The sequence below is a fragment of the Python bivittatus genome, unplaced genomic scaffold (assembly GCF_059951505.1).
Source record: "Python bivittatus isolate LINGU-HERP-01145 unplaced genomic scaffold, Pbiv_v1 ctg000040_np1212, whole genome shotgun sequence".
In the NCBI taxonomy this organism is placed as follows: domain Eukaryota; kingdom Metazoa; phylum Chordata; class Lepidosauria; order Squamata; family Pythonidae; genus Python; species Python bivittatus.
In genome coordinates, this window is record NW_028277032.1 from 1,008,044 (window position 1) to 1,034,394 (window position 26,351).

Below are 26,351 nucleotides of genomic sequence, written 5' to 3' on the forward strand. Positions count from 1 at the left end.
TCTTCCAGTCATTGGGTACAGGTCCAAGTCACACAGCCACACCATCAACAAACCACATTTGTGCTTCATATTTCTTTAGTTACACCATCTGCTCCTGCAACTTCATCATTCTTCTCCATTCTCTCAGCATTGGGGCCTTCCATCATTTTCTTTTCGTGGGCGCTAACATTTATAGTATTTGTTTCAATTCCATTCTAACATGTCACTATTGTTCCCATACAAATCTCTAAAATACTTCTGCTAATGTTCCTCACTTCTGTTTCATCCCCAGTGATTTCATCACAGTTATTTTTCATTCCACTCACTCTGTGGGAGGCGCCTTGTTTAGACCTCTCCACCCACTTCTAAAACCTTGTGTGTGTGTTTGTGTGTGTGGGGGTATTTCCATCAAAATTGCTCTGCATTTCCTCTGCCTCTTTTAATCTCAACCATTCCTTTCTTGCTTTGAGAATGTGCTTTGCAGCTTTTTCTCTATGTACCTCTTTCTCTCACTCTCTTCCTTTACAACCACCGTTCTCTTATATGCTTTTTTTCTTCTCCACAGCCTCTTCCACCTCATCTTTTCACCAAACATCCTTTCATGCTTCCCATTAGTGTAATTCTGCCCATGTTTGTGGTGTCCTGTAATATAATTCTTTGCACTTGATTCCAAGCAACTTCCACATTCTCTTTAGTACCACTTTCCATTCAATCTGTTGGAAGAGTCATCTCTCTTCTAATACTTTTTCATACACACTCATTCCTTTTCTTCCCAGTCATTATATATTCACTCTAGTTTCTCTTATTTACTTTATTTTCTTTCTGCAACTTTTTTTGCAAGATCCATTCTTGACACTACCAAACAATGATCTACCCTACAGTAAGAACCTCTCATCATCCTTCACTAATTCTCTCAATTTTTCATTCTAATCATAATGCTTTTAGATTTATACTCATTCTTTTGTCATATATATACAGCTATATACATATTTGAACAGAGACCTTCTTCTAAGGAGATAGTCATCAAGCAGCCACCATTTCATTCATTCCTAAATTTTCACATGGCTTAATCACTTCTTCTGTACTCTTTTTTTCTCATTCCCACCCATCCATTCAAGTCACTTATCCATACAATTTACCCCCGGATCACATTCATTCAGGTTGTTACACAATTTTCCATAAAGCTCCTGTCTTGTCCTTTCATTATCACTGTTTACTGGAGTACAACATACCAGTATCATCAACCTGTGGATTCCTATCTTCTTACACATACACAACGTAGAAGACACCAATGCATACTTTTTAACATGTTTTTAGTCCTGCAATTCTTAATTAAACCTATATATTCTCTTTCCTGCATGTATTTATCAACTCCACAAAATCAGACCACCATCATTCAGAACTTCTCATTTTCTTAGTTTCACAGGCTCACAACATATTTTCCTTTTTTTTTTTTTAATCAATCCAGGCTTTCATATAATGCTTTTCAACAATTTATGAATAAGGATATTAACATCCCAGACAACCATTTTTTTTAAAAAAGAAGTCCCCATCTTCTTTCAGTGTCTTGTTACATAAAGCTGCTTTCACATTCTTGTTCCGCAGTTTGGCCCATTCAAGAGACATCCCACTGTAGGTACGCTCCAGAAACCATCTGATGTTCTTCCACCAACACATGTGCTCATTAAAAATGTCTCAGTCTGACATTGCTGGAGAAGCTGTCTGGATGACATGGCTGAATTTACCTGGAGTTCCAAATTGGGGAATGCTGACCTATAGAGAGGACTTTTTTATTTTGCACAATAAAATGGCATAGTGACTATAGTAATGTGAATCCTCATGTCCAAAATGCATGTTCTTGTTTCTTTCCTAGGTTTGATCTACCGTCCTCTGAGAAACATTGCTGGAAAATGTTCAGCTAGATCATCACAGCATGTAAGACATTCAATTGATTTAAAGGTCAGGAGAGGAAAAACTGCATTGTGGAACAGCAACAACAGTTTTGTTGATCCTGAAGCAAACAACTGTTGGGGGGAAGGCCACAAGAGAGGCCACTAGACTAATCTGATATGGCATCTCCTCCAGCTTTCTGGGTGGTGACTCATCTCCATTAATGATACACTGAACAACAGCTGCCTCCAAACCCTCTGAGTCATGTTCCAACTAGAGCAATGCTAAGGGAGTGAAAGACTAGTTAGTTAATTCACTGATGCAGGTAACCTGCAGAAATGCTTAGCATGAGAGTGGAGGGCCTGTCAAGAATATTGATACTGCAAGTTGGTCAGAGTTGTTTGGGAGTCAGGCTGTGCCAATAAATAACTAAATAGGCACAGAAATCCTTCTTTAATACAGAAGTCAGTCCAGGACAAATGCACCCATTTAACCTACACCAAAATACATAAGAGCAAAGCAAAATTCCTTTAAATCCCTATAAAGCTCCCAGTAAATTGGTGGGGTATAGATAATAGTTGGGGTTCACAAATGGTTTGCTTTAACCACAGCTTGTTAACTGCTTTTATACTACTTTATTTAAACCATTATTTCAACCATTTTTAACCTATTCGGGGGAGTGTTTTGTGCAAGGGATACAGCCCAAGACTATGCTGGTTGGTTATGATGATAACACAGAGATGTCAACAGTGCTTCCCACCCAAAATCAAGAACACTCAGCCTGTAACACCACACAGGTAGGAGAGAAAAATATATCAGGTATTTCTGCTCTGTATAGGACTTGCATTGTACTCTCTGCAATTGCTGGGTTTCTTCATTCATGACTTTTTTTAGCTCTTGCAATAAAACTCACTTATCAAGAACTGCACTGGTGAATCTCTATCTCCAAGGTTTTTAGTTCCACCAAAGGTTTACAAAGTAATATGGTCCCTTCACTTCTAGGAGCAAAGAGAAGTAATTGCATTGCCTCATGAGACTCCCGCCTCTCTTTGGCATCCTCCAGCAGTTGCAAAAGCTGGAAGAGGCTTCTGCAGATATGCAATGCTGCACAGAAGCCTCTCAAGTCATCTCAGTGAAGACCTTCATCCAAAGATTGTCTTTGTTGAAGCAAAGAGACAATACATTTTGTCACAACGAAGCACTTCACGTCACCTCAAAACCACTCAGTTGCTTTTTCTTCACACTCTTGACATAATTTGAAATTGCTTTGAGGCAACATGAAGTGTTTGGTTGAGACAAACTGTGTGGTCACTTTGCCTCCAAAAAGAGAATTATAATGCCTCCATGGACAAATGTCTTCCCCAAGGTAATTATAAGTTGCTTCACACAGGCCTATTCAACACAATGGCTGACTTTACATATGGCATTAATCTATAGACCATGCTTTACAAGTTACAATGCATAGCTTTACACCGTGCTAAGCTATGCCTTGTTCTTCCTATGGCTTGTTGAGTAAACCACAATGACCTGTTCCTGGAGTCAGGAATCTCTGACCCAGGGTCCCTACAATTTGGCACACCTGGAATCTGGATCTCCCCCAGAAAGTGACCTCTCTTCCCCAGAGACTCCTAACCCCATCTCAACCAACCAGTGCAGGGACTAGATCCGGAGAAAATCTTGAGGAGAAAGCAAGGGCACCTGTAAGCTGAGCCTTTTGCTTTAAGGTTTTTGCCTCCTTGGGAAAAGGTGATGCCTGGTGTGAGTTTGACCAGGAGGTACAAAAAGGCTTCAGTCGTGTCCAAGACTCATGACAGTGAGCTGAGTCTGTTGCTCAGTTAGAGTTACTACTCAGCTATTTTCCACGTAGTCTTTCCTGAAGTTACAGTGGGAGACCAAGTTTTAAACCTGTACTTGGTCTTTAAGCTCACAAACACAATGTAAGATAGGATAACACAGAAGCAACTATAAAAGCCACCAGGAGCACATTGGAGGAGAGAGGAGAAAAACTCTAATGAAAAGACAGGAACATCCTTACATTTCCCAGGACAATCAGCCCAGAAGCAGGAATAAGTTACCCTAGTTACTCTGGGAAACAGCAAATTGCTGATTGGAATGCCTGTGTTCAGATGGCATCTTTAGCCTGGTTACTGATTTAACCCTTTTTCTGGGTTTGTGCAGTGTCAATCATAAGCTAAGCCAATGGCCTTGGCTCATACAACAACCTAGCTTACAAAACATTAACCAAGTTTAAAACTAACTGATGCTCATTTTCTAATTGCTAGTAACCATCATTCTCATCTGGGGGATGCAATACCCATTAAGCAAAAACACACACACACAAGTAATTGGAAGGAAGGAGACAGGCAACATACAGTGTATGAAACAGTTGGTCTTTACATTTGGAATTAATCAGGCAGAAAGCTGGAGAACTGGCATCAGGCTGGATTTAGCCAAAGATGAAGTACCTGTAAGAATTCTGATTAGCAGATTTCCCCCCTCCCCTTGCAGGAATACCTGTCTGCACTCACTGCTCATTTTCTATTTTATAAATAAAACGCAACTTACAACAATGTTATACTTCACTGAGTACTCTCTACCATCCACAGGGACAATTCAGAGAAGTAAGGGGCCAATTGGGGAGCTGATGGAAATACAGCAAACAATTTTTATTTTTATTTTTTTAGTTTTTACAGCCAGGGAGAGAGTCATTCTAGAGGAAGTTTCCATCTAAACCACCAAAACAACTTGATCTGTTTGGATATTACTTCCTTAGACGCCATGGAATTGTACTTGACACCCATTGACCGCAAGGATCAATGCTGGCAATTTTAACCTTCCTTTGGTAATAACTCACAGCTCTTTCAAAAACATTCTCATCATCTCTTTGATCCTGTCCATCCACCTGCCTTGCTTCTCCTCTACTTCCCTCAACCTCCCCGTGCATCACTGTGTCTTCTAATCGATCATTTATTCCTATTACGTGCCCTAAAGTATGTGAAGTTTTCTTTCTGATTTTTGCCTCAGGGGAAGATCAGCCTTCATTTGGCCCAGGACTGATGGACTGGTTCTTCTTGCAGCCCGTGGTACTCTTTCTAACCATCTGCAAATCTATAATTTGGAGGCGGCTCTCTTTTATGGGGCTGTGCTGTTCAATAGCAAAACGTCCTCAGCTGCCTGCAACAACAATATATACAAATGCCAAAGGAGATTTCTTAATACATAATTCTTCTGTTGTCATGGGAAAAATGGCTATAGCCTTGACAGATTTGAAAGCTCAGTGTGAAAATAAAATCCCTGGATGTTTAGTACCATGTATATTCCACCTTTATTCTCATGTACTACGTCAGTCGCACAGCCTTTGGGTAAGAACTAAGATATCATTCAGTTCCTATTGTGTCTGCAAGTTGTAGATACTTTGAATCTGCCAATTCAGTGGGCTGTGAAGGTGAGGAGGAGGCCCATGGTCATGCAACTAGCCTGATAGGACAATAGTTTTAAACTCCCATCATCTTAAGCATTAGAAAGAAAAACAGCATTATTTACTCATCTCCCCAGGCACCTTTCAATTGGGGTAATGTGTTGTCCTGTCCATGGTGCTGAACTTCCCAAATGGAGATGTAGGAAGATTGGGGTAGAGCTGGAAGACTAATTGGGAGTGTTTCTCAACCTTGGCAACTTTAAGATGTGTGGACTTCAACTCCCAGAATTCAAGCTGGCTAGGGAATTCTGGGAGTTGAAGTCCGCACATCTTAAAGTTGCCAAGGTTGAGAAACACTGCTCTATCTCCATGATAACAATTCTTTTGGATAATGCTTGAACCTGAAACCTTTCCCATTCTCTTCCTTTCAACTGAATTCTAACAGACATTGTCACAAAGTCAGGGAAATAGGGAAGATCAAACATAGGTACTAATCATAGCTACAAATGCACTGATTTTGGACCTTTTAAGCCCCCCTCCCCCAAGGGAGATCACTGGGCAGCTGAAATTCAGCAGTTTAGCCACTGAGTTTTGGCGATGCAATCTGGGGGTTCTTTGAAGTCACCAAATTGGAGCTGGGGAGCTATATGAGTACTGTGAATTAGTCCATCTGTGAGTTAAAGTTAAAATGAGATATTACAAAGTGGGAAAATGTGCTACTGATTTTTGGCTGTTTTCTATGGCACAGATAATGGGGGAGAATGAACAGAGGCTGCAATAAAGTGTTTGGGGGGCTTATCAGGCCCTAGGCCTTGGATTCTTCACCCCTGATATTAAGGCACAGTAGCCTGAAGGACCTGCTGTACACTGAGAATGCTGGACCATGCTAAACTTGGCGACTGTTAACATTGGATTAATCAGTTCACTGGATTCATTTATGTATGAACAAGAAAATGGACTGATTTGATTTATTTATTTATGCATTCATTCCTTCATTCATTCAATAGCCAGGTCAACTATGTTGTATGAACACTGCCTATTTGCCAAGGGTTCTGAGAGTCTGACTAGCCCTTATTCCCATGGCATCCTTAACTGACTCAGGCGGAGACAAGGCAATGATGTGTCATGGGAATACAAAACTGGAGTCAACTGACAGAGTCAAGCAATTCAAGGGGTTCCATTGAGTCCTGAGCATATATACTGTTGCACAGGGTTAAACTAGTCAGAAGTGTCATGGGAAATGCTGATTAACACTTAATGTGAGAATCAGTGCAGTGTAGTGGATAAAAGCATTCGGCTAGACTGAGCAAACTCAGGGAGGCAGTCAAGGACAGGAAGGCCTGGCGCAATATGGTTCATGGGGTCACGAAGAGTCGGACACGACTTAACGACTAAACAACAACAAGAAACCAGGAGTCTAGGCCCACCCTAGACATGAAGCCAGCTGGGTGACTTTGGTCCAGTCCTTCTCTCTCAGCCTTAAGAAGAAGGCAAAGGGAAACCACTTCTGAAAGGGTCATCCCCAGAAAACTGCAGGGACTCATCTGGGTAGTTGCCAGGAGTCAAAACGGACTTGAAATCACTAACCAAAACAACACACTCTTAATTCTTCCATGACCAAGACAAAATCCTAAAGAAACCCACAAAATGAGGCCTCTCTAGGTACTTCATATCCATGATGTTTCGGTTTTCACACCACCACCGTGCAACTCATCGTATATCTATGCTGGAAAACCAAGATGAACCAGTCACGGGTGGCAAAGGCCCCCTTTCCCAGCCTAACCCTGGCACTGTGGATCTCTCCTTATTTTTTTTTTCCCCACACCATCTGGAATGTGGAAATTTGGAAGAAAAAAAGGAAAGACTCTCCTCACTGCTTCGCCCTCTGTTAAGCCGATGAAGGTTGGGATTTAATCAGACAGGTGACCACAACCACACACACACACACGGCGAGTTCCAATGTCACTTCTGTTACAAACTCACTCGGGAGCTTTGGGGAGGGTCATCTTCATTTCAGCCTTTATCTGGAGCTTGGAAATTGCTGTAGCAGCCTCCCTCTGGTTATTGCAAATTGCGAGATAAAACAGAAGAGTATTTTGATCATACGGAAGGTATATATTTGATGTGTGTTTCTTGTCTGCTATTGGCACTACAGTAGTCTTAACATCTCTAATTATAGAAATTATAAATAATTTTATTTTAATATAATTTTTATTATTACAACCATTTGTTTATTTCTCTTCTATTGTTTCTTAATGGTTCTGCTAACAGTTCTACTGTTCCTTTGCAATCCTCTCTGGTACAGGAATGGTTTGCCACTGCATTCTTCCGGATTTTGCTTTCTTTTCCCCAATTTTCCACTCTAGTCTAATGCCTTGGATTTCCTGATGGCCTCTTATCCCAATATTAATCAGCCTGATCTCCTCTAGCTTTTTCAGTTACTGTAGGGGGTGCCTCGCTGTGATGAATAATGCTTGTGTGGTAGAAAGTACTAGCTGCAGAAAAGACACCTGAAAAATCTATTTCAAACAGTCTAAGAACAGCCTTCTCTGTTCTTTCTTCCCTGCAGTCAAAATGCATCAAAGATTTTTTTTTTTGCTTGTTTGTTAATACCCAAATTCTTTTCCAGTATCATTATCTAGCTGAAATATCTTATTATTTTCCACCTCTCTATTTATGATTTTCCCCTATTTCTTTTCTTAGCTTTTCTGAACATAATTACAACCTTCTGGAAGCATCTCGAATGCACAAGCCTAGCCGGGCTCCAAATAAACTTCTTTTCAAATAACAGCTGAGCCATGAAATGCCAACCAGCACCAGAACAGAATAATGCAAGGGAAGTCACCAAGATTATAATTGTCTCTTCATCCTGAGGAGGGGGGCTTTTCCCCTCCTAAATACTTTGGGCACATAATTTTTTCTTGAAGCTTCAACAGCTGACAAGCCTTTTTAATTTTGAAAAAGCATTTCCCAAGCCCCTTCAGTAATTCCATATAATGATTTCTTTTATAGATGAATAATACTAAGTACAGAAGACTGAATCACAAAAGAACACTGGCTATTATTCTTTTTACCCCCTTGTACAAGAACTCACAGCTACAACTCCTGTTTGCTACCACCTCTTTCTTATTCACCCTCACAACCAACGCTGAGTTGGGTTGCAGACGCCATCCCTTGGAACAGGGACAGGCTGAGAGAGGGTCCAATCGAAGCTGGAATACCACCTTTATAATAACAATTTGGCTTTTCACCCAAATTCCTTCTAAAAAGCCACTTTTTCTGTGATGTCTTTGATGCTTAAATGCCACCCCAATCAAAATGAAGATACCATCCCAGTAATTCATGTCAAACTGTCAAGATGCCCCAAGGATTTGGTGGAAGCTTCTCTAAGACTTGAAACAACATGGCTGGGGTGAAATATTTCTCGTAACTCAGGAATGGGAGTGGCTGACAATGACTAAGCAGTTTGAGGCCAATGCAGAATTCTTCATTCAAATCAGGTTACACGCCTTTTTCAGGTGCACAACAGGCCCTCCGTTTCCCCTAGTAAGTAATTTGATCCCTCCTCTGGCACGGGAAGTACGGGTGGTGGAGCGGATGTGAACTGTCCATTAACCTTCTATCTCTTCCAAATGCCCTGGGAGAAAGCGATGGTTTGCCAAGCATGGTGCCAGCTAGTGTCAGTTGATCCTGATGCTCGCAACTCAGCAAGGGCAAAAACACATTCACTGTCTACTGGGTAGAAAACAGCAGGATGGATTTTTTCAAGGAGAACCATTGCACGCATGAAAAAAAGGTCAAAATGCAAACACACCCAAGAACAGGATAGATGGGCTGTACAGTAGCAGAACGTGATAAGTTGGTCCACTGGGCCCTCAAACCTAGTCATGGCTCCCTAGGATTTTGAGGAGGACTCTTTCTGACCCCACTTGGAGATGCAAAGAATGTTATGTTGGTGTGAAAAGGAAACACAATTTGGAAAGAGTAACAACAACAACAACATCCTAAGGCCATTCAAAGTTCCATTAACAGATGCCCCGTTTTCAAAATGTGGAAGGGGCACCATTTTTATGGCCACTACGGGGGGCTAGATTTAAATCTCTGCTCTTGAGCGCAGTCAAGACTCAATTACTAAAAATAATTGTTCTGTCGTAAACCAAGCCATACAATCACTGGGCATGAGCAACAATGGATGACACCGTAAGAACGTAATGCTTTTAATAACTGAGTATCTTCTGCATCTCATTGGCATTTCACCTGTAGAATCCTTTGTTATTACAAGAGTCACTTGAAAGAAAGATAGCTTTGTTTCCCTAAACAACTTACCTTTAAAATGATAAATTAGGGTTTGCTTTGTAGGAGGAGAAGCTTGTTAGTCTATGGCAGCAAAAAATCAGATGGAGTCTGGTAGCCCCCTTTTCCAGCTAACTCAATTTATTAAATGGCATAAAGTTTTCTTGAGCTGCAGGTCACTTCATCAGATGCATAAAGTAGCTAGACCAATGTAGGATTTAAACTGGGGGGGGGAGGAAGGATGGAAGGAAAAGAAGATAGGTTGCTTACATAGAATCAGGTTACATGTGAGACAGATTATAAGGACCTTATCAATTAACAATCGTAATGTGTTAAAAGCCCATTATGTTTGTTGAGACCTTCTGAGAACCTTTTGCTCATCTTTTGTGATGGAGGACTCGGATGAGGAGATTCAAGGTCATGGGGAGAAGAATCTCAAGCATCTCCTCAGCCCGCAGCCTAAGCGTGCGAAAGCGAAGAGGATGAGGCTGGCACCACCCTAAGGAATTCATTGTGGTTAGTTGCAGACTTTGGGAGTTAGAGTTAGTCTGGTGAGATTCTGTCTAGCAGGTGCAAGCTAATAAAATAACTGAGCAATTCCAGAACCATCCTGTGGAGTTTCTTGGGCTGAACCTGGCATCTTTTTTCCTTTCTAATTTGATTTTATAGAGTGTTGTGCAGGACTCATCTTAAATCCAGGGTGGCCTCCCTATCAGCTAGATTTGGGGTATGTTCAACTTGCATTTGGAAAGAGTGCAAAGTAGAAAGATTGAAAAAGCTCACACGAGATGAATCTACACATCATCTTAAGTCCTGGTTTGGTGGATCTTAGTTTATTGAGAAGACCACAGTTTGCTAGGTTTTCCTAATATAATGCCATACCATTATAAGCCAATGGTTTTGCTCACACAACACGCTAAGCCAAAGCTTAAAGGAACCACATGGCAGTTTAATACCACATGCAAATTCAACCAAAGACAGCTATGTGCTAAAGTCTTGTGGCAGGGCCTTCAGAGGGGCCAGAATGTACAACCCAGAGCAACTTGGTTCCTACAGTGTGCTAAGCCAAAGCCAAACCAAGCACATTATGGCTGGAGATGAAGTATGATTCCAATTCTTGGATCAACCAACCTAAATACCTACAGATAAACCAGGCTACAGTTACAGAGCAGAGAATTATTCCAGCAAAGGGAAGGCTCAGTCAGATCATGAAGCTCCTTACCAGCATGATTGAGCTGCATCGTACTCTTGCTCCACTGTGACAGCCCCACGATAGCCACCATCTTGGCCCCCAGGCTGGACCGCCGCTTCTTAGTGGAGGAGAGACTTGCCGAATCAGAATTGCCACCGTGACTCTTCTCTATGTTGTACATTTCTCCACTGATGCTGGAACTGCGGACCACATTCCTGGCTGCAGAAGAGCTCGTCTCCCCATTCAGCATGGCCACCTGAGGGGACCTCGCTGGCTGCTGGCCAGCTGGGTGAAGCTGCAAGAGAAGACCAGGAGACATGAAGCAGGAGAAGGTGATCCCTCTGTTGACCGTAGAGGCAGACACACTGCTTTGGGCTGAAAAACAAATCACATTTAAGTCACTATTTCTTCTCTAAACAGGTGGGAAGTTTTCAAAGGCTATTCCAAACACTCTATGGTTTCTCACTTGATGGGGGGGGGGTGGTCAAGGCCAATAATTGTGGACAATTCACTGTTTTCTAGAAAAATATTTTAGCTTTGCACAAAAATGTTTGGGTATGCACTAAATGCTTCCGCAGATCAGACCCAACAGCTGCATTTGCCTAATGCTTGGTTTGTTTTAACCTTGGTTTGTACTCATGGCTGACTATGATCCCAGCCCTCTGGATTGGTTTTTGAGTCAACGTATTGTACAAACCCAGAAGAAAGACTTAATCCTCAAGTTCAATGTTGTTTGCAGAACCCAGCACTTCATATGAATATTGCCTTTTTAGAGACTGGGTTGTTTTACTACTTATTTTTTGGGCTTTATTTGTTAAACAAAACAAAAATAAAATAAAATAATGGTAGAAAAAGAGAAAGAAAGAAAAAAGAGGGAAAAAAGAGAGCCATCACAGCAATTAATATGAGGGCTTCTCATGTGTCTGCATAAAGTTTTACATAATAATTTCAATAAAGGATAACCTTAATTCTCTGCAGTAGGATGACTGTATTTTATACTGTTGCTTTTTAACATTTTCTTCCCCTTCCTGAATTACTTGCACAGCCATTCCACAAATCCAGACCCCACTCCAAAGACACTCAAACAGGACAGATCATCCAGAAAAGGACTGAGAATTTCTTCACGAGCAAAATGTTCCCTGCTGCGCCTTCCATCTTTCTGTCCCCACGCTTAAGCCAAATAAGTTTATAATGTAGACGTACAAAGCTGCTCAGCTAAACACCGTTCCTGCATAGAGTACAGAGCAAAACCAGATATAATGCTTAAAAACAAAAAGTAAATATAACAGTAAGCATCAGAGGGGGGACAGAATACCCTAATTGAAACAGACACTGCACATGCCAACAGCGCCCAGATCTTGGAGAAGAAAAACAGGGTTTCAGAGATCATTTCAAGGCTTGCAGGGTTGGGGCAATCTGAACCTCCAGGAGATGCTGTGACAGAGGAAGCTTGCTCTCTTGGTATCCTACTTCAGATTTCTTGCTTAACAGATGGGACAAAAGACACATCTACCCTGTTGTATCTTACGGGGCAGGCAGAGAAGAGGAAGAGACGTGAGCCTTCAGGGAGCCAAGCCCCATGCCATGAAGGGCTTTACAGGGCACAAGCAGCCCCCTGAACTGCATCCAGAAGCTCACTGCGAACCAGTGTAGCTCATATAGCAGAGGTATTACATAGGCATATTGAATTCCTCCCGCAACCGTTCACAGCACTGCTTCTGGACCAGCTGGAGCTTCCAAGTCGTTCAAAGGCAGTCCCAGGTAAAGCACGTTGCAATAATCCACACATGAGGCAACCAAGGCATGGATGACCGTGAGAAGACACTCTTGGTCCAGGAAAGGGTACAACCAGCACACAGGAAGAACCTAGGCAAAGGCCTTTTTAGCTACAGCAGCCACCTGCTCTTTGAGCAGGTACTGTGAGCCCAGGAAGACTCCCTAATTGCACACCAATTCTGTATGGGGAAGTGCCACCCCATTCAGAACCAAAGATGGAGAATCTTTGGCACTGGAAGAACATGCACATATAGCTACTCAATCTTGCCAGTGTTGAGTTTAAGTGTGCTCCTCCCTTTCCAGACCAGAACAGCCTCCAAGCACTGGGACAAGACCTTGACAGCATCATTTGGTCAGCTAGGATTAGGGACATACAGCTGAATACCATCAGCATGCTAATGATACTTGACCCCATGTCAATAGATGACCTCACTCATCATGTAGATATTAAATAGGAGGGGTGACAGTCACACTCTAAAGCACCCTGCAAACTAGGGGCTTCAGCCTGACCTCTCCATGCCTTTCAACACTGACTGGAACCAATCGCAGAGAAAGGAAAAGAACCACCTTAACATCTTGTCTATTATTCATAACCCCAAAGTTGTCCAGAAGGATACCATGATTAATGGTACTGAAAGCTGCTGAGAGATCAAGAACAAGATGGCTGTGCTACCCTCATACCTGCTCCACCATAGGTTATCAATGAATGTGATCAATACTCTCTCCATACTTTGCCCTGACCTGAAACCCAACCAAAATGCATCCAGATAATTCTCTGGAGCTGTACTCTGACCACCATGTCAGCAACCATACTGAAAAAGGGAAGAATGGAATCTGAATGAAAATTGTCCAGAACTGTTACATCCAGCAATGTTTTCTTGAGGAAGGGGGTGTACCATCACCACCTTCAAGGTAAGCAGAATCAGCTGCTGTCTCAAGCATGAATTTGCCATCACATGGATGTACCCACACATCACCTCCTGGGAGGCCTTAATCAACCAGGAGGGACATGGACCTAATAAGCAAGTAGACAGTTGTAAGGAACCTGTCCACTTCCTCAAGAGTCACAGCATCAAACACTTTCCAGGTAACAGGAAAAGACCAACTCAACAGGACCTGCCCAGGAGGAGTAACTCAGAGGAGATCCAAGCAACTTTATCCAGCAGATGACTAGACTATTCCTCACAGCAGCTTTGTAGATATGTAAGTTGGGAAAGGAGGAAGTCAGGGAAATTTCCCTTCTTTTTATGCCTACAACCACCACCTAGTGTGGTTGGTTGGGTAGAGCGTGTGACTAACCCAAAGTTTTCCAGGGAGTTTCCATGGCTGAGGGTGAACCTGAACCTAGGTCTGTCTACTCCTAGTACAACACCTGTGCCACCACTTCACAATGGCACTATACCACAATAAAACAGTTCACAATATAAGATATAGCTTTATATGTTTATCATTACACAATTACTCTCTCCAGAGATTGAGCCTGTCTGGCTGCAAGATGTCTGTTGCTTGCTATTCTGTTCCAAAAGGATAAAATGAACAAAAGATTGTCTGAATTTTAGAAAAGGTCAAAATGCCCATTATTGAATCTGCATCCTGGATGCTTCTGCCAGTGAATTTTTTGTTTGTGTTTTGTTAAAAGTAATTACGGCTTACAGATGCCCACCTGCTTTGCCTGCTGATGTTCCTGCCAGGGTGTTCTATTTGTACCGTTGGGTGACCAATACCAACCTCTAGACACCGTGAAAGCCGAACCGTGCTCTGCTGGAGACCTAAACCATCTTTAATGTTCAGAAGAGGGGTCTGGATGGCTAGGATGCGAGAGTAAGAATAGCAAACATTCTTTACTGCTTCAGGGAGAAGGTTTGATTGAAATGCAAAGTTTCTCAGAATGAATTCAGGGGGACCTACATTTTAACAGATGGGTGGGGGGGACTATACCTTCCTGGAATATATACTCTGCGCTCCAGAAGCCATTCCTCTAATCCCAGAAATGCTGGTTGAAGAAGTATTAGGACCTAGCTCAGTGACACAGCAACACCTTTGTATGGAGATGGTCCTTCATCAGTCTCTGAGAGGACTAAGAAAGACCCCTTCTGAAACTTTAAAGCAGCACCACCAGGCACGTTTGCTGGTATTGTACAACGCAGGTGTACAGAACCACAGAGATGACCTTGGAGAAGGAATGCTGCAACAGATAGCAAAACATGAGTTAAGCCTGCAACAGGAAGAGCACATTAGAAACTTAAACTGGGTCCACCTTAATTCTCCTGGTATTAAGTGGAAAGGAGGAAAAATACTCTCAGGCTTTCAAGATTCTCTTACTATAGAGTTCTGGTAATTCTTGCAGAGTCTGTTTCCTGACCTGGCCTACCTCGAAGAGCAGAGAACAAGGTAGCCAACTACTTCTTAATCCATCTTTGCATGAACCCAGCCAATTGCAGGCAACATGAGCTAGAGGGACCAATTCTTTGACTCAAAAGTGTCAGGTTCAAGACTGTAGTCACACAGCGCACGAACGTCAGACCAAATCAAGTATAGCTCAACTCCATGTGTAAAACCAGCCAACATTAAGATCATGTGTTTTCAAACCAAAGAGATCAGATAACATCTCTTGTTAGAGCTAGGGAAATCACTCATCCCAGACCCTAGAGAAGTGCTGCTAGCCTGTAAAATGAAGAGAAACAATGATCTGATGTGGTAGGAGGAACTTCCTATATTCAGACAAATTCACTGGTGTGGGAGGGCACTCTGCACCTGCTCAAAATTGCTTTTCTCTTCTGTGTTTCTAAGCATGTCTGGACAATAAAAGTATGTCCTAGGATTAAAACCCTATCTCCAACAAAGGCCTGAATGGCTTTCATATGGCATCTAGGTGGACCTGCCCCCCCCTTATCAAAACAATGGTATCTGCAGCCACCCTAATGGGCTTTCAGCTGCACGTTATGGATTAGGAACTCTTGTTTCTATAGCTGACCCAATGATTGTGTTTGTGCAACATGCAAAGCCCAACCAAACCATATTAGGGCTTAATTTGAATGTCTCTTCCGTGGCTGGTTTCTCATAGCATGCAAAGGGTCAAATCCCATTTTAGGTGAGCCCTGTGCCATCCTAGAAGTCATGGTTTGGCACATTAGCAAGGTGCAAGATTTGGGGATGCTGAGGTCTCCCCTCCACTGGGTGTGTTCAAGCAGAGGCTAGCCAGGTGGAGGACAATAAATAACAGTCTTAATGTTCCTCTAGTTGAATGCTAAGACCTCCTTATGATGCAAGCAACTGGACAGTGGGATCAAGTATCCAGAGATGCCAGGCACCTTCTTCATTGGATGTATGCAAGCATAAATCAGATATACATTTATCATGCATGCTTAGTCTGATCATCTAGATAAGTGTTTCTCAACCATAGCAGCTTTAGGATGTGTGGACTTCAACTCCTAGAATTCTCCAGCCAGCAAGCTGGGGAATTCTGCATGCTGGTTGGGGAATCCTGGGAGCTGAAGTCCACATATCTTAAAGTTGCCAAGGTTGAGAAACACTGGTCTAGAGTCAGCCTGTCAAGAGTCTCCCCTCCTTGCAAGGTCCACGGAGTGTGGACAGCCCTTTAGGGAACTTCCCCCCACCCCAAAATACCTGCAGTCCCTTATTCTCCTTGCATTTGAAAAGCAAATCAAAGGCTCTTTTCCAATGAGCCTTTGGCTCAAGCTGATTGGGGCACCCCAATATATATATAATTATGATGATGCTTTCTGATTATCTCCTGTCTTATTATATTGGTTTATTCATTCTGTTACATACATTCAGTTTTGGCTGTTTGCTACCCAGAAACTTTTAGGACTGGAGTGCAGCAGAACTCAACAAAATACACAGGCATTATTGAACTAGACAGGGGGCTAGAAACAATGGTCTTTCCATCTCATGATTCTATCCCAAGTGGGCATTCCCCAAAGGCTCTTGGTTGACCCAACTGGAAACATCATACTTGGATCAAACTGATTTTTTCCCCCCTTTTTTTTTTAACCAGGGGAACTTTTCCTGCGCAGTTGACATGGAGCTACCATTAAAGAACAATGGGCATGAAATCTGGCACCATCCAATCCATTCTAGATCCTCTTGAGATTTGGAGGTAAAAACCATGTTCCTACCATGTGGGACAAATATTTGTGCTGGTGGTACTTTCAAAGGCTTTTTGCAACTTTGGTGAAAGAATCCTTCTAGCAGGAGCAACGCATTTGTTCATTTTGCTAAAAGCCATGAACTTCACATATTATACAAAATTAGCTCGGCAGCCTGCAACCAAAAACTAACAGAGCTAACATACACAGATGACTCAATTACCTAGATAACAAACAGTGACATTAACATAAATACATTTGGTGCCGCTTTGCTAGATCCAGAGCAAAAAATGCCCTGTATTTCTGTATATTCTTCAGTCTCAGTATTGGGGCTGATTACATTTTCCCCTTAAAAACATCTTTCCTCCCTTGAAAAGCATTTAATGTAAGTATTTACCTTCTCCAATCTTGTCCATACATTCCTCCACTGGTTTATTGCTGCTTTATCAGTGCTTTATCCTTATTTACTCTTTCTTTTCCTTCCCTGGATTAAGATTTCTTCCTGCGTTCAGTTACTTGGAAGTAAGGCCATGGAGCTCACTTATACACAGGGCTGCATTTTAAATCTCAGAAATGATTAGGTTCAGCATTTCCTCAACCTCCATCCTTTATAGCAGTGTTTCTCAACCTTGGCAGTTTGAAGATGTATGGACTTCAACTCCCAGAATTCCCCAGCCAGCCAAGCTGGCTGGGGAATTCTGGGAGTTGAAGTCCATACATCTTCAAACTGCCAAGGTTGAGAAACACTGCTATAGATGTCTTACAGCTACAATTCCCAGTTAAATTCTAAATCTTGTACCCCAACACATCTGGAGGGCACCTGGATGGGAAAAGCTATTCAGGACAAATATACTGATTGTATTCACATGACACACTTAAATCAGGTCAGTTGTACTTCTGTCAGCTGCATTTTCACATCATCCTCAGCTTGGTTCAGGTTAACCTGCATTCGTTTTTTACTTATGCCATGTTGTGTGAACCCAGATTGTTTGGTTAATTTATGGTTCAATAAATTGTACAGACTGGGTTGAATAAGGAGACACACATTAGGTGAACCCAGACCCTGATTGAGATGACATCACAAAACAGCTCAGCCTATCATTTTTGGGCAAGCTGCCTGTGTGATCAAAGGCCACCGAAGGGAAGAAAACTCAAGCCATCATATTTCCTGCATTATTCACTCCTAATCACAGAGCCAAAGCTGCTTTTTTCAAAGCAACACCAGTGTCATGCTACAAGTATTCTCCCAAGATGCCTCAATATTATTAAAATGTTTTCTGGAAAAAGGCAAAACCGAGGGAGCTACATCATTTATATTTCCATTGCAAAATTGTCACTCTGTAGATATTCTGTGAATTTTCCAGAACAAATTTTCAGGAAATCCTATATACATTTCTTGAAAGACTTCCTGACAGTTATCCTTTACCTTAATGCAACAGCTGAAGCATCTTTTAAACCAGGGATGCAAATATTTTGTCAGCAACACCAGGCTTTGCACAATATATTGAAGATGCCCTCTGAAAGTAGGTAGAGCCAGGACCTGAAGGGAGCCCACTTTTGTAGAGGGACTGAGATTTAGAATTTAAGGCACATCACTCCCTTTAAAACCTCTTCAACTCCCAAAAATGAAGGGAAAAAAAGGAAAGAGAACAAGGGCCAATCTTCTAGCACTATTATTCTGAGGGCTCAAAAACCTTAGGATGAAGGGAGATGTCTGCTGCACGTGGTAGGACTTTTTTGCACCCTGTTCCAATGCTTAAGTGACAATTTTAGGCATATACTTAAGGCGAAGAATAAAACAGACATCATTGCAAAATGAAGATATGTCCACAGCTTTTTCAACTGTTTACACTTGTACGGAGATCAGGAATGTTAAAGCACATTCCTATTTCACCTGCTGGAGATATGCACATGTCATGTCTTTTTAATTTATTTACCAAGCAGGAACACCTAAGGACTGCAAGACTTTACAGGAGGAGAAATCAAATACTACTCTAATGTGGAGAAATGCCAAGAAGAAACAGAGGAGGGTTTACTCAAAATGGGCATGTTCTGGAGCAACCAAAGTGTACTGAATGGTCTCATCTTTTCCCTCCTATCTTGCTCCAGACCCACCAAGATAATTCATTTGTCCATCCATCCATCCATCCATCCATCCATCCATCCATCCATCCATCCATCCTTCCATCCCTCCATCCCATATGGCCTCCCACTTCACAGCCATTCTGAGCAGTATAGAAACAAATAAAAACAATCCTGAAAAGGAAACAATACTTATCTAAACAGCAGAATAAATTGGCAACTGGAGATGCTAACCGATATATTACCATGCTTTCTAGAGGTGGGTTCTACAAATAAAGAAGAAATGTTTTCAGTCAAGGCTCTAGGACCATGTTTCTCAACCTTGGTGACCTGAAAACGTGTGGACTTCAACTCCCAGAATTCCCCAGTCAGCATGGCTGACTGGGGAATTCTCGGAGTTGAAGTCCACACATCTTCAAGTTACCGAGAAACCCTGCTCTAGGAACTGAGGGAAGACTGAAGGGAGGACTGAGGCTAGTGAAGTGAGAACCAGTGCTTCCCAGGCTAGATATGACCGCTATGCAAATATGCAACTACCCAACTTCAAGGCTGCCAAGTACCATGCCAAATACCCATTAAATCAAGAGAAAAGCTTTGAGTTTAAACTTTTGAGAAGATATAAAAGTGCCCCATATCTTTGCATTGCAGTGGGCAATAGAATTTTGTGTTTGTATTGTATTACTAATCTAGCAAGCTGTGCCTGTGGATCTTCTGCCAAGTGAAGCCAAGAGCCTCAACTAAGAGTGAGATATAGGGAGATCAGAGGTTAAGGAGAAGTCCAGAAGCAAAGACTGACAGGTGAGGGACTATTCAGTTCACACCTAGCTGCTGCTGAAACATCTCTCTTCATGTGCTCAATGTTGGACAGCTCCTCGGCTAATCTAGAACTATACACCCAGCCCTTGGCTTTTGGAAGGTTTCATGTTTCCCATCTCAAAATATCAGGAAGCTATTCTGTCAGTTTTAAGTAATCATGGTCAGAGAGAATAATGGGGGGGGGGGGCTGCAAGAAGAGGACTCAAAAGTCACAGGTTGCTTAGCCTTATCTCAAAAGGCAAGTTTTGATCCTTGGAGCAGAGCTTGCTGGAGCAGAATACCCTGCTTTAGGTACCAATGGACTCACTAGACATAAGGTCATCATCTAAGACTCAGGGACATCTCTGACTTTGGACAGCATAGATCTCTTTCTTCTGTCTTTCTCTATGCCACCTTCCTAAGACATCCATGTTTGGGCTTCTTGGTCTCACTCAGAAGTTCTACCTTCTCAACAACCTTTTGAAATTCATGAAGAAACTTCAGTATGGGTCACAGTTAAGTGCAGGAGTTGTGGGCAACCTTAATTCCTCTCCCCCCCCCCCGCCCCTGCCCCCATTAGGAAGAATTTACTAAGCTCACCTGAGTTCTGGCATTCCCCACCCTAAGACTCGAGAAGCTGAACATATCGTAAGGTAGCCAAATTCAGAAAATAAGAACATCTACTAATATGAGTTGAAGCTGAAAGCATAAGTCTAGTGATTTCTTTTAACTGGCTGGGCAGTTGCTGAAGGTTTTCTTACATATAATCCACCCCTCCCACTCAGGGTTTATCAAAAATTGGCAAGCTTCAGACAATATACTGTATGTTTATTAATTGTTATAATGGATATAGCTAAATATAGAATTGATTCTGCTGCACTCGTTTGTTTAGAGGCAGGAAAAAAAATCTTTGATTTGGTTCAGATTACATTTTTAAAGCAAGTGATGATTACATCACGTTTTCCAAGAAATTTTGTTCTTGGGGTTGAGACTTACTATTTGCAACTTTGCACTAGAGTCACAACCAAATTATTTCAGACTCCTTTAAATTACAGTACAGTATTCAGCAGGGGTACCCACTTTCATCCTTGCTTCTTTATTTAATCCTTGAGCCTTTAGCTATGATTGTTGGTCAGTCTTTGGATATTATGGGTATTCCTTTGGCAGGGTGTAAGTGCAAATTATTTTTATATGCCTACAATATTTTAGCAATTTTGGATAAGTACTCTACATTGCAGTCTAATTTTACATAGGTAGTACAGTATTTCAGAGGGTACTCTGGCTGTAAGATTAACTGGAATAAATCTTGTTTACTTCCTTTAGGCTGCAATATTTCAACACAGTTATGTAAAGAGTTGGGTTTTAATATAATCAATTCCACTGATTATATCAAATACTTGGGTCTTTATATCCCCCAAAATATTTCTAAATACGTGGAAATTAATATAAAACTTTTAGAATAGACTGAATTGGACGTCAATAGATGAATTAAAATCCCATTATGTCTTTGGGGAGAAATTAATGTTGTTAAAATTATTATCATCCCTCATTTGATTTACGTCCTTAGAGATATCCCAGTGTTAATACCAAATCAGTATTTTCTTCAGATTGATGGGTGACTTAGGAAATTTATTTGGAATAGTAGGCACCCAGACTTTCATTGGCTAAATTGAGGAGGGTGGCTTTAATTTAGTCAACTGGCAAAAATATAATTGGGCTTATGATTTATCAGCCATCAGTATAGGCTATGTTGGAAAGGGGAGGGGAGGGAGGGAGGAGAGATGAGATGGAGGGGAGGGGAGGGGAAGGGAGGGGAGGGGCAGTGTCAGGTTCAGCCCAAGAATCCCAAGGAGACAGTCCAGACCTAGCTCAGCTTCTTTATCAGCTTGCACCTAAGAAACAGGATCTCGCCAGACTAACTCTAATCCCCAACAACAGCAACTATAACCATAGGGTTATAACCTATAACCCTAAGGTTATAGGGTTCTGAGTCCTTTGGCTTCCTACAGTATTTCTCACTCTTTTTCCACCCTTGGAATAATTTGCTTCCTCCAAGATGGAATAGCATGATGGGTTTCTGAGTCAAAGAAGAGCCTAATTCCTAGAGCATCAGCAGCCACAGCAATAGACGCCGTCCTAAGGGACCTATAACCCTATAACCTTAGGGAGGGGCCAGTCTCTTCCTCTTGACTTTCACGCTGTCCGGCCAAGCCGGGGGCTGAGGAGATGGTCTCCTTGGAAAGTCTCTCCCCCTCCCCTGTAACCCTGAAGCTCCAGTCCAGAATCCTCCCCGCTCATGCCTTCCATCACAGGCGGGGGTTCTTTTACGCACGGGATACATGTTAAAACTCTTTCTCCAGCCCCATCTGTTAAAATGAGCAACAACCCAAGACGGGTTGATTTTTTGGTAGCATTTACAGTGTAACCCATATAATTTACGTGTGCGGTTTCCTTCATATGCACCAATGCATCAGCTAATCTGGCATGTTTAAAAGCTTCTGTCAACTGCTCAAGCAAGGTCAGGAATAGGGTTGCCTTACAAACAGGCAGCCAGCAGGATGCGTCACAGGACGACGGCGTCTATTGCTGTGGCTGCTGATGCTCTAGGAATTGGGCTCTTCTTTGACACAGAAACCCATCATGCTATTCCGTCTTGGAGGAAGCAAATTATTGCAAGGGTGGAAAAAGAGTGAGAAATACTGTAGGAAGCCAAAGGACTCAGAAACAGATGATAAGCAACAGAAAAGAAAAATAGAGCTACAGCTCCTTGTGGGAGATTGTAGGGAGGAAGGAAGAGGGGACATAATCAAGGGGTAGAAAGAGAATTCATTGACAGCTGATCCAATAAGTGGCAACTTAGCAAGTGGCAAGAAATTCAGGAAAAGGCTTTTGAAATCACTCAGAGACTCCACCTTAATGAAGTCACTCGAAAGGAGGGCTGGAAATTCCTCTTGCAGTTTCCAAGATTTTGTACGTACTCCAGACTAGCATTAAAGATATCTTACTGAAATCTGTGTAGCTCTTACTTCCTTATTTATTTTTTTAAATTTTTCGTTTACCAAAAGAAGGAAAAAAAATACATAAAAGTGGTTTAACAAAAAAGTGGAACAAATACAACAAAGGGGGGGGGCAATGTGTAGCTCTTACTTCCTTGATCTTGCCCAACTACGTGGGGCTTGACACAATTTGACACCAATGCCACAACCCATCTCTCTCTCTTTCTATATATATATCCCTTTCTATCCTTGTAAGCCATCCTTACTTCCACCACATCTACACACAGCTTCCCATCTTCCTTTTCTTCTTTAAATTTCTTACCTCTTTCTGAGAATCTCATTAACTCCATCCATCCACATTTGTATTGACCTTCCCTTCCCCTCCACCCATTCACTTCATATATTGTGGCAATTTGATCCTCATTCATTCTTTCTGGATGATCAGCCTGCCTCTTTTGTAGCAATCACTCACTTTTGTAGTCAATTTACATTCATTCAGTGCCCATTCATGCTGACCTTGTTTGGCCACACATGCTTCTTGAACACCCTCTTCCCACCGTATTCAACTTATTGTAATGTTTCTCCTGACATACCCACACTTTCTCCCACTTCCATATAGCAAAGTAGGAAGAAGCACGTTCTTATACCCTGGCACTGTATTTGTTTGGCCCTGTAGAGGTGATAGAGGATAGCCTTGAAGGACAGGAGGAAGATCTGCTACCAAGGTAATGGTCAGATAAGAGGGTCTTGAGCCCAGGCCAAGAAAGTAACTTGAGAAAACATCTCAGACAAGCCCCTTCGTAGTTCACGTGAAGATAAGGTGAGGGAGGGGGAAGCACATTCAGACTTGCAAGATTCTGCTGCTATAGGTGTTACAATAAAAGCAGTCCAGACCTACATGACATTGGTTTCTTAGTCTGGTCTCCCTTGTTGGGATGACAGGCCCACACCTTCTTCCTTCCTGGATTCCTGGATTTCAACTCCTCCATCTGGGTAACTTAGCAAGGTGCAGATGCTACAAATTGCATCTGGGGACCTTGATAAGATTTGCCCCCTTCCACCCCCCACAGATTCCAAAACCAGGGCTTTCCTTGGACCATTTCTCCCTGTGGTTCAGCCTAGGTCCCTGGTCTCTCATAGCAGACATCTGATTTTGGGCACTGCCAGAAAAGGTGTGAAATGCCCAGGTCGATTATTTGCTTGCTTTTGTTTTTCCTTGCTATCAATAATTCAACCTTGCAGGGTGATGGACAGCTCCATCTTCCCGAGGAAGCTAAATTATTCATTCCCAGCCACTTTGCAACAACAGAGGAAGACGGTATTGGCAACACCTGGGAAAATGTTTCCAGGAACACCAGAGAGAGAGAGACAGCCAGACAGACAGAGATGGAGGAAGCAAAGAGGAAGGGGAAAAGGAAAAGAAGAGAGGCAAAACGTGACCATTCTTGATTGCTGAGCAGCAAATGGTCCACCTTCTAGCAGCATCCAGTAACTGTAGCTGACCTGAATCGAACAGGGAGCAACTTTTTCTTCTCTTCCCTAGCAGCTTCTGTGGATTTTCTTTTAGGGAACGGATGTTATTTTGATCTCCAAGTAGTGGCAGGGGAAGTCAACCCATTTTGCCAAGCCAAGCCAAACTGTCTAAGTCAGGGATGGGTCAGCTGGGAGCCAGAAGTGGAAATCAGAGCACAGCTCTTCCTCCAGCCACAAGCCTCAGGACCCTCGTGCTGAATCACAGGGTTCGAAGAGCCCCCTCCATTTCTTGTCTCAAGAGGAAGGCCATTTGTCAGCGGTGGGACCTTCTCACGTGCATCATTCAAGAAATGCATTCATCTCACAATCCACTTCTTTGCTTTCCCATCACCACTCGTTATTTACCTCCCATAATTAACCAACCATATGCATTTCATGTCCTCTGTGGTCCTAGAGGCCAGGAAAGCATAGCCTGGCTAACATCCTTCTAGACTGAAGACTCCTCAGTCCAAGACAGCATGAAAGCTCGAGGCCACTATGTCTGCAGGACAAATGGGTGTGAAAGGCAGAATGAGGTGAGACCAACTGTGTTAGTTTAGCCAAGTTTAGCCACCACAGCAGCACCTCTTTGGTTAAAGAACACCAGTGTGATGATGAAGGGGAGCTCAAAAACTAGCCCACAATGTTGGGGAACATCCTGTTAAAGATACAGGTAATCCTTGCTTAATGATAGTAATTGGGACCAGCAACTCAGTCCCTAAGCAATGCGGTCATAAAGCGCAACGTCACGTGACTGCACCAACTTATGATGGCATTTCTGGCACTTCCAGTTGCTGCTGCTAAGCAAATTCTGAGTGGTCATTAAGCATGTCATGTGACTTCCTGCCAGATTCCCTACTTTGCTTGTGGGAAGCCAGCAGTGAAAGTTGCAAATGGTGATCATGTGACCATGGGATGCTGCAACCAACATAATTGCATGACAGTCACCAGAGCCTAAATCACGATCATGTGACTGCTGTGACGGCTAGAACTTCGAGAACCGGTCATAAGTCCCCCTCATTCAGTGCTGTCGTAACTTCGAATAGTCACTGAACGAGTGGTCGCTCAGCGAGAACTATCTGTATTGCCCAATGCTCAAAACTTCATCATGCATCTGATGGCGTGAGCAGCACATTATGCCTTTTAATAAAATATGTTAGTTAGAAAAGGTGCTACTCCTCCTGATTTTTTGCCACCATAGACTAACACAGCTCTCCTCCTACAATGCTAGGCAATTTTATTCTGGGCTCCCACCACACACGCCTTGCTCTGCTATGTTGGCTGTTTGCAAAATACATGGCCACCCAGGAACAACGAATCTAAACCTCCAATCGAACAACCTCCAGCTTAAAGATGCAACCGATGAAAATCAAGAGTGTTTTGTTTTCTTTCCGGTCTCCTGCCTTACAGTTTCATCATTCTTTCTCCTCCTTGAAGCAGAAGCAACTACTAACAACAACGATTTCCATCACAGCAAGTCAAAAGCATTACCCACCACCCACTTCCTGATCCACCAGGGCCTTCCATCCAACTCTCCAGCTTCCTCTGGTCAAGTACGTGACGATCCTGTGGGCCACTTCCCCACCCTGTTGCCACCTTGGAATACCATTCCCACAATCCCATTTGGAATTTGCAGTCTGGGGGTGACAGGAGATATAGTTGAAATGCAACTGGAAGGTGTCAGGTTGGGCAAAACCATATTAGAAGCTGCTTCAACACGAATCCATTATCAGACAACCTACGAAGAGACTTGGACAGACTTCTGGGTGGGACAGTCAGGGAAAACTTTACCTATGTAGTGGAAAATCCTTGCCACAGTAATAGCAGCTACGTTTACAATCCAGCCATGGTTAACATAAACCTGGTTTCTCCACTTACCCAGTCCTCTGGGCTTACACAATATAGCATGCTACAAAGAACCAGACAGGCTGAGCCCATACGCAGCTAAAACAGGGAGGGTGTTCCCTTTTTCTTAGAAAAAGTGTTGGTTGAGTGGTCTGCTCTTCCCAGAGTAAATTGCTCACTGAGGACCCAGATGCAAAAATCTGGTGTGACACTTATTTATTATTTATTTATCATATTTATATAGCCGCCCATCTCCCACAAGGCAACTCTGGGTGGCATACAACTTCATTCATCTCTAAGGCTTTTCTCATACTGTATCATGGATCAGGCCCCAGTCTTCCATAGGGCAAAAGGAAGCAGCACGTGAAGTATTGCACCATGATAAAATTATCCACGGCATGTAGAAAGTTAGCTTTAAAAGTGTGGGATTTTATTTATTTTTTAATACAGAAAAATCATCATGT

At 42.5% G+C, this 26,351-nt stretch overlaps 1 protein-coding gene across 1 annotated transcript in view; it reads right to left on the reverse strand.

Annotated features, from left to right (window-relative positions):
* The window catches only part of RIMS3 (regulating synaptic membrane exocytosis 3), a 28,393-nt gene extending 17,329 nt beyond the window's left edge, over positions 1 to 11,064 (reverse strand). The window contains exon 1 of the mRNA XM_007420292.3: positions 10,803 to 11,064. Within this exon, the coding sequence (XP_007420354.1) occupies positions 10,803 to 11,022 (220 nt within the window). The 5' untranslated portion in view covers positions 11,023 to 11,064. The remainder of the gene's footprint in view (positions 1 to 10,802) is intronic.
* Positions 11,065 to 26,351: the final 15,287 nt, after the last annotated feature.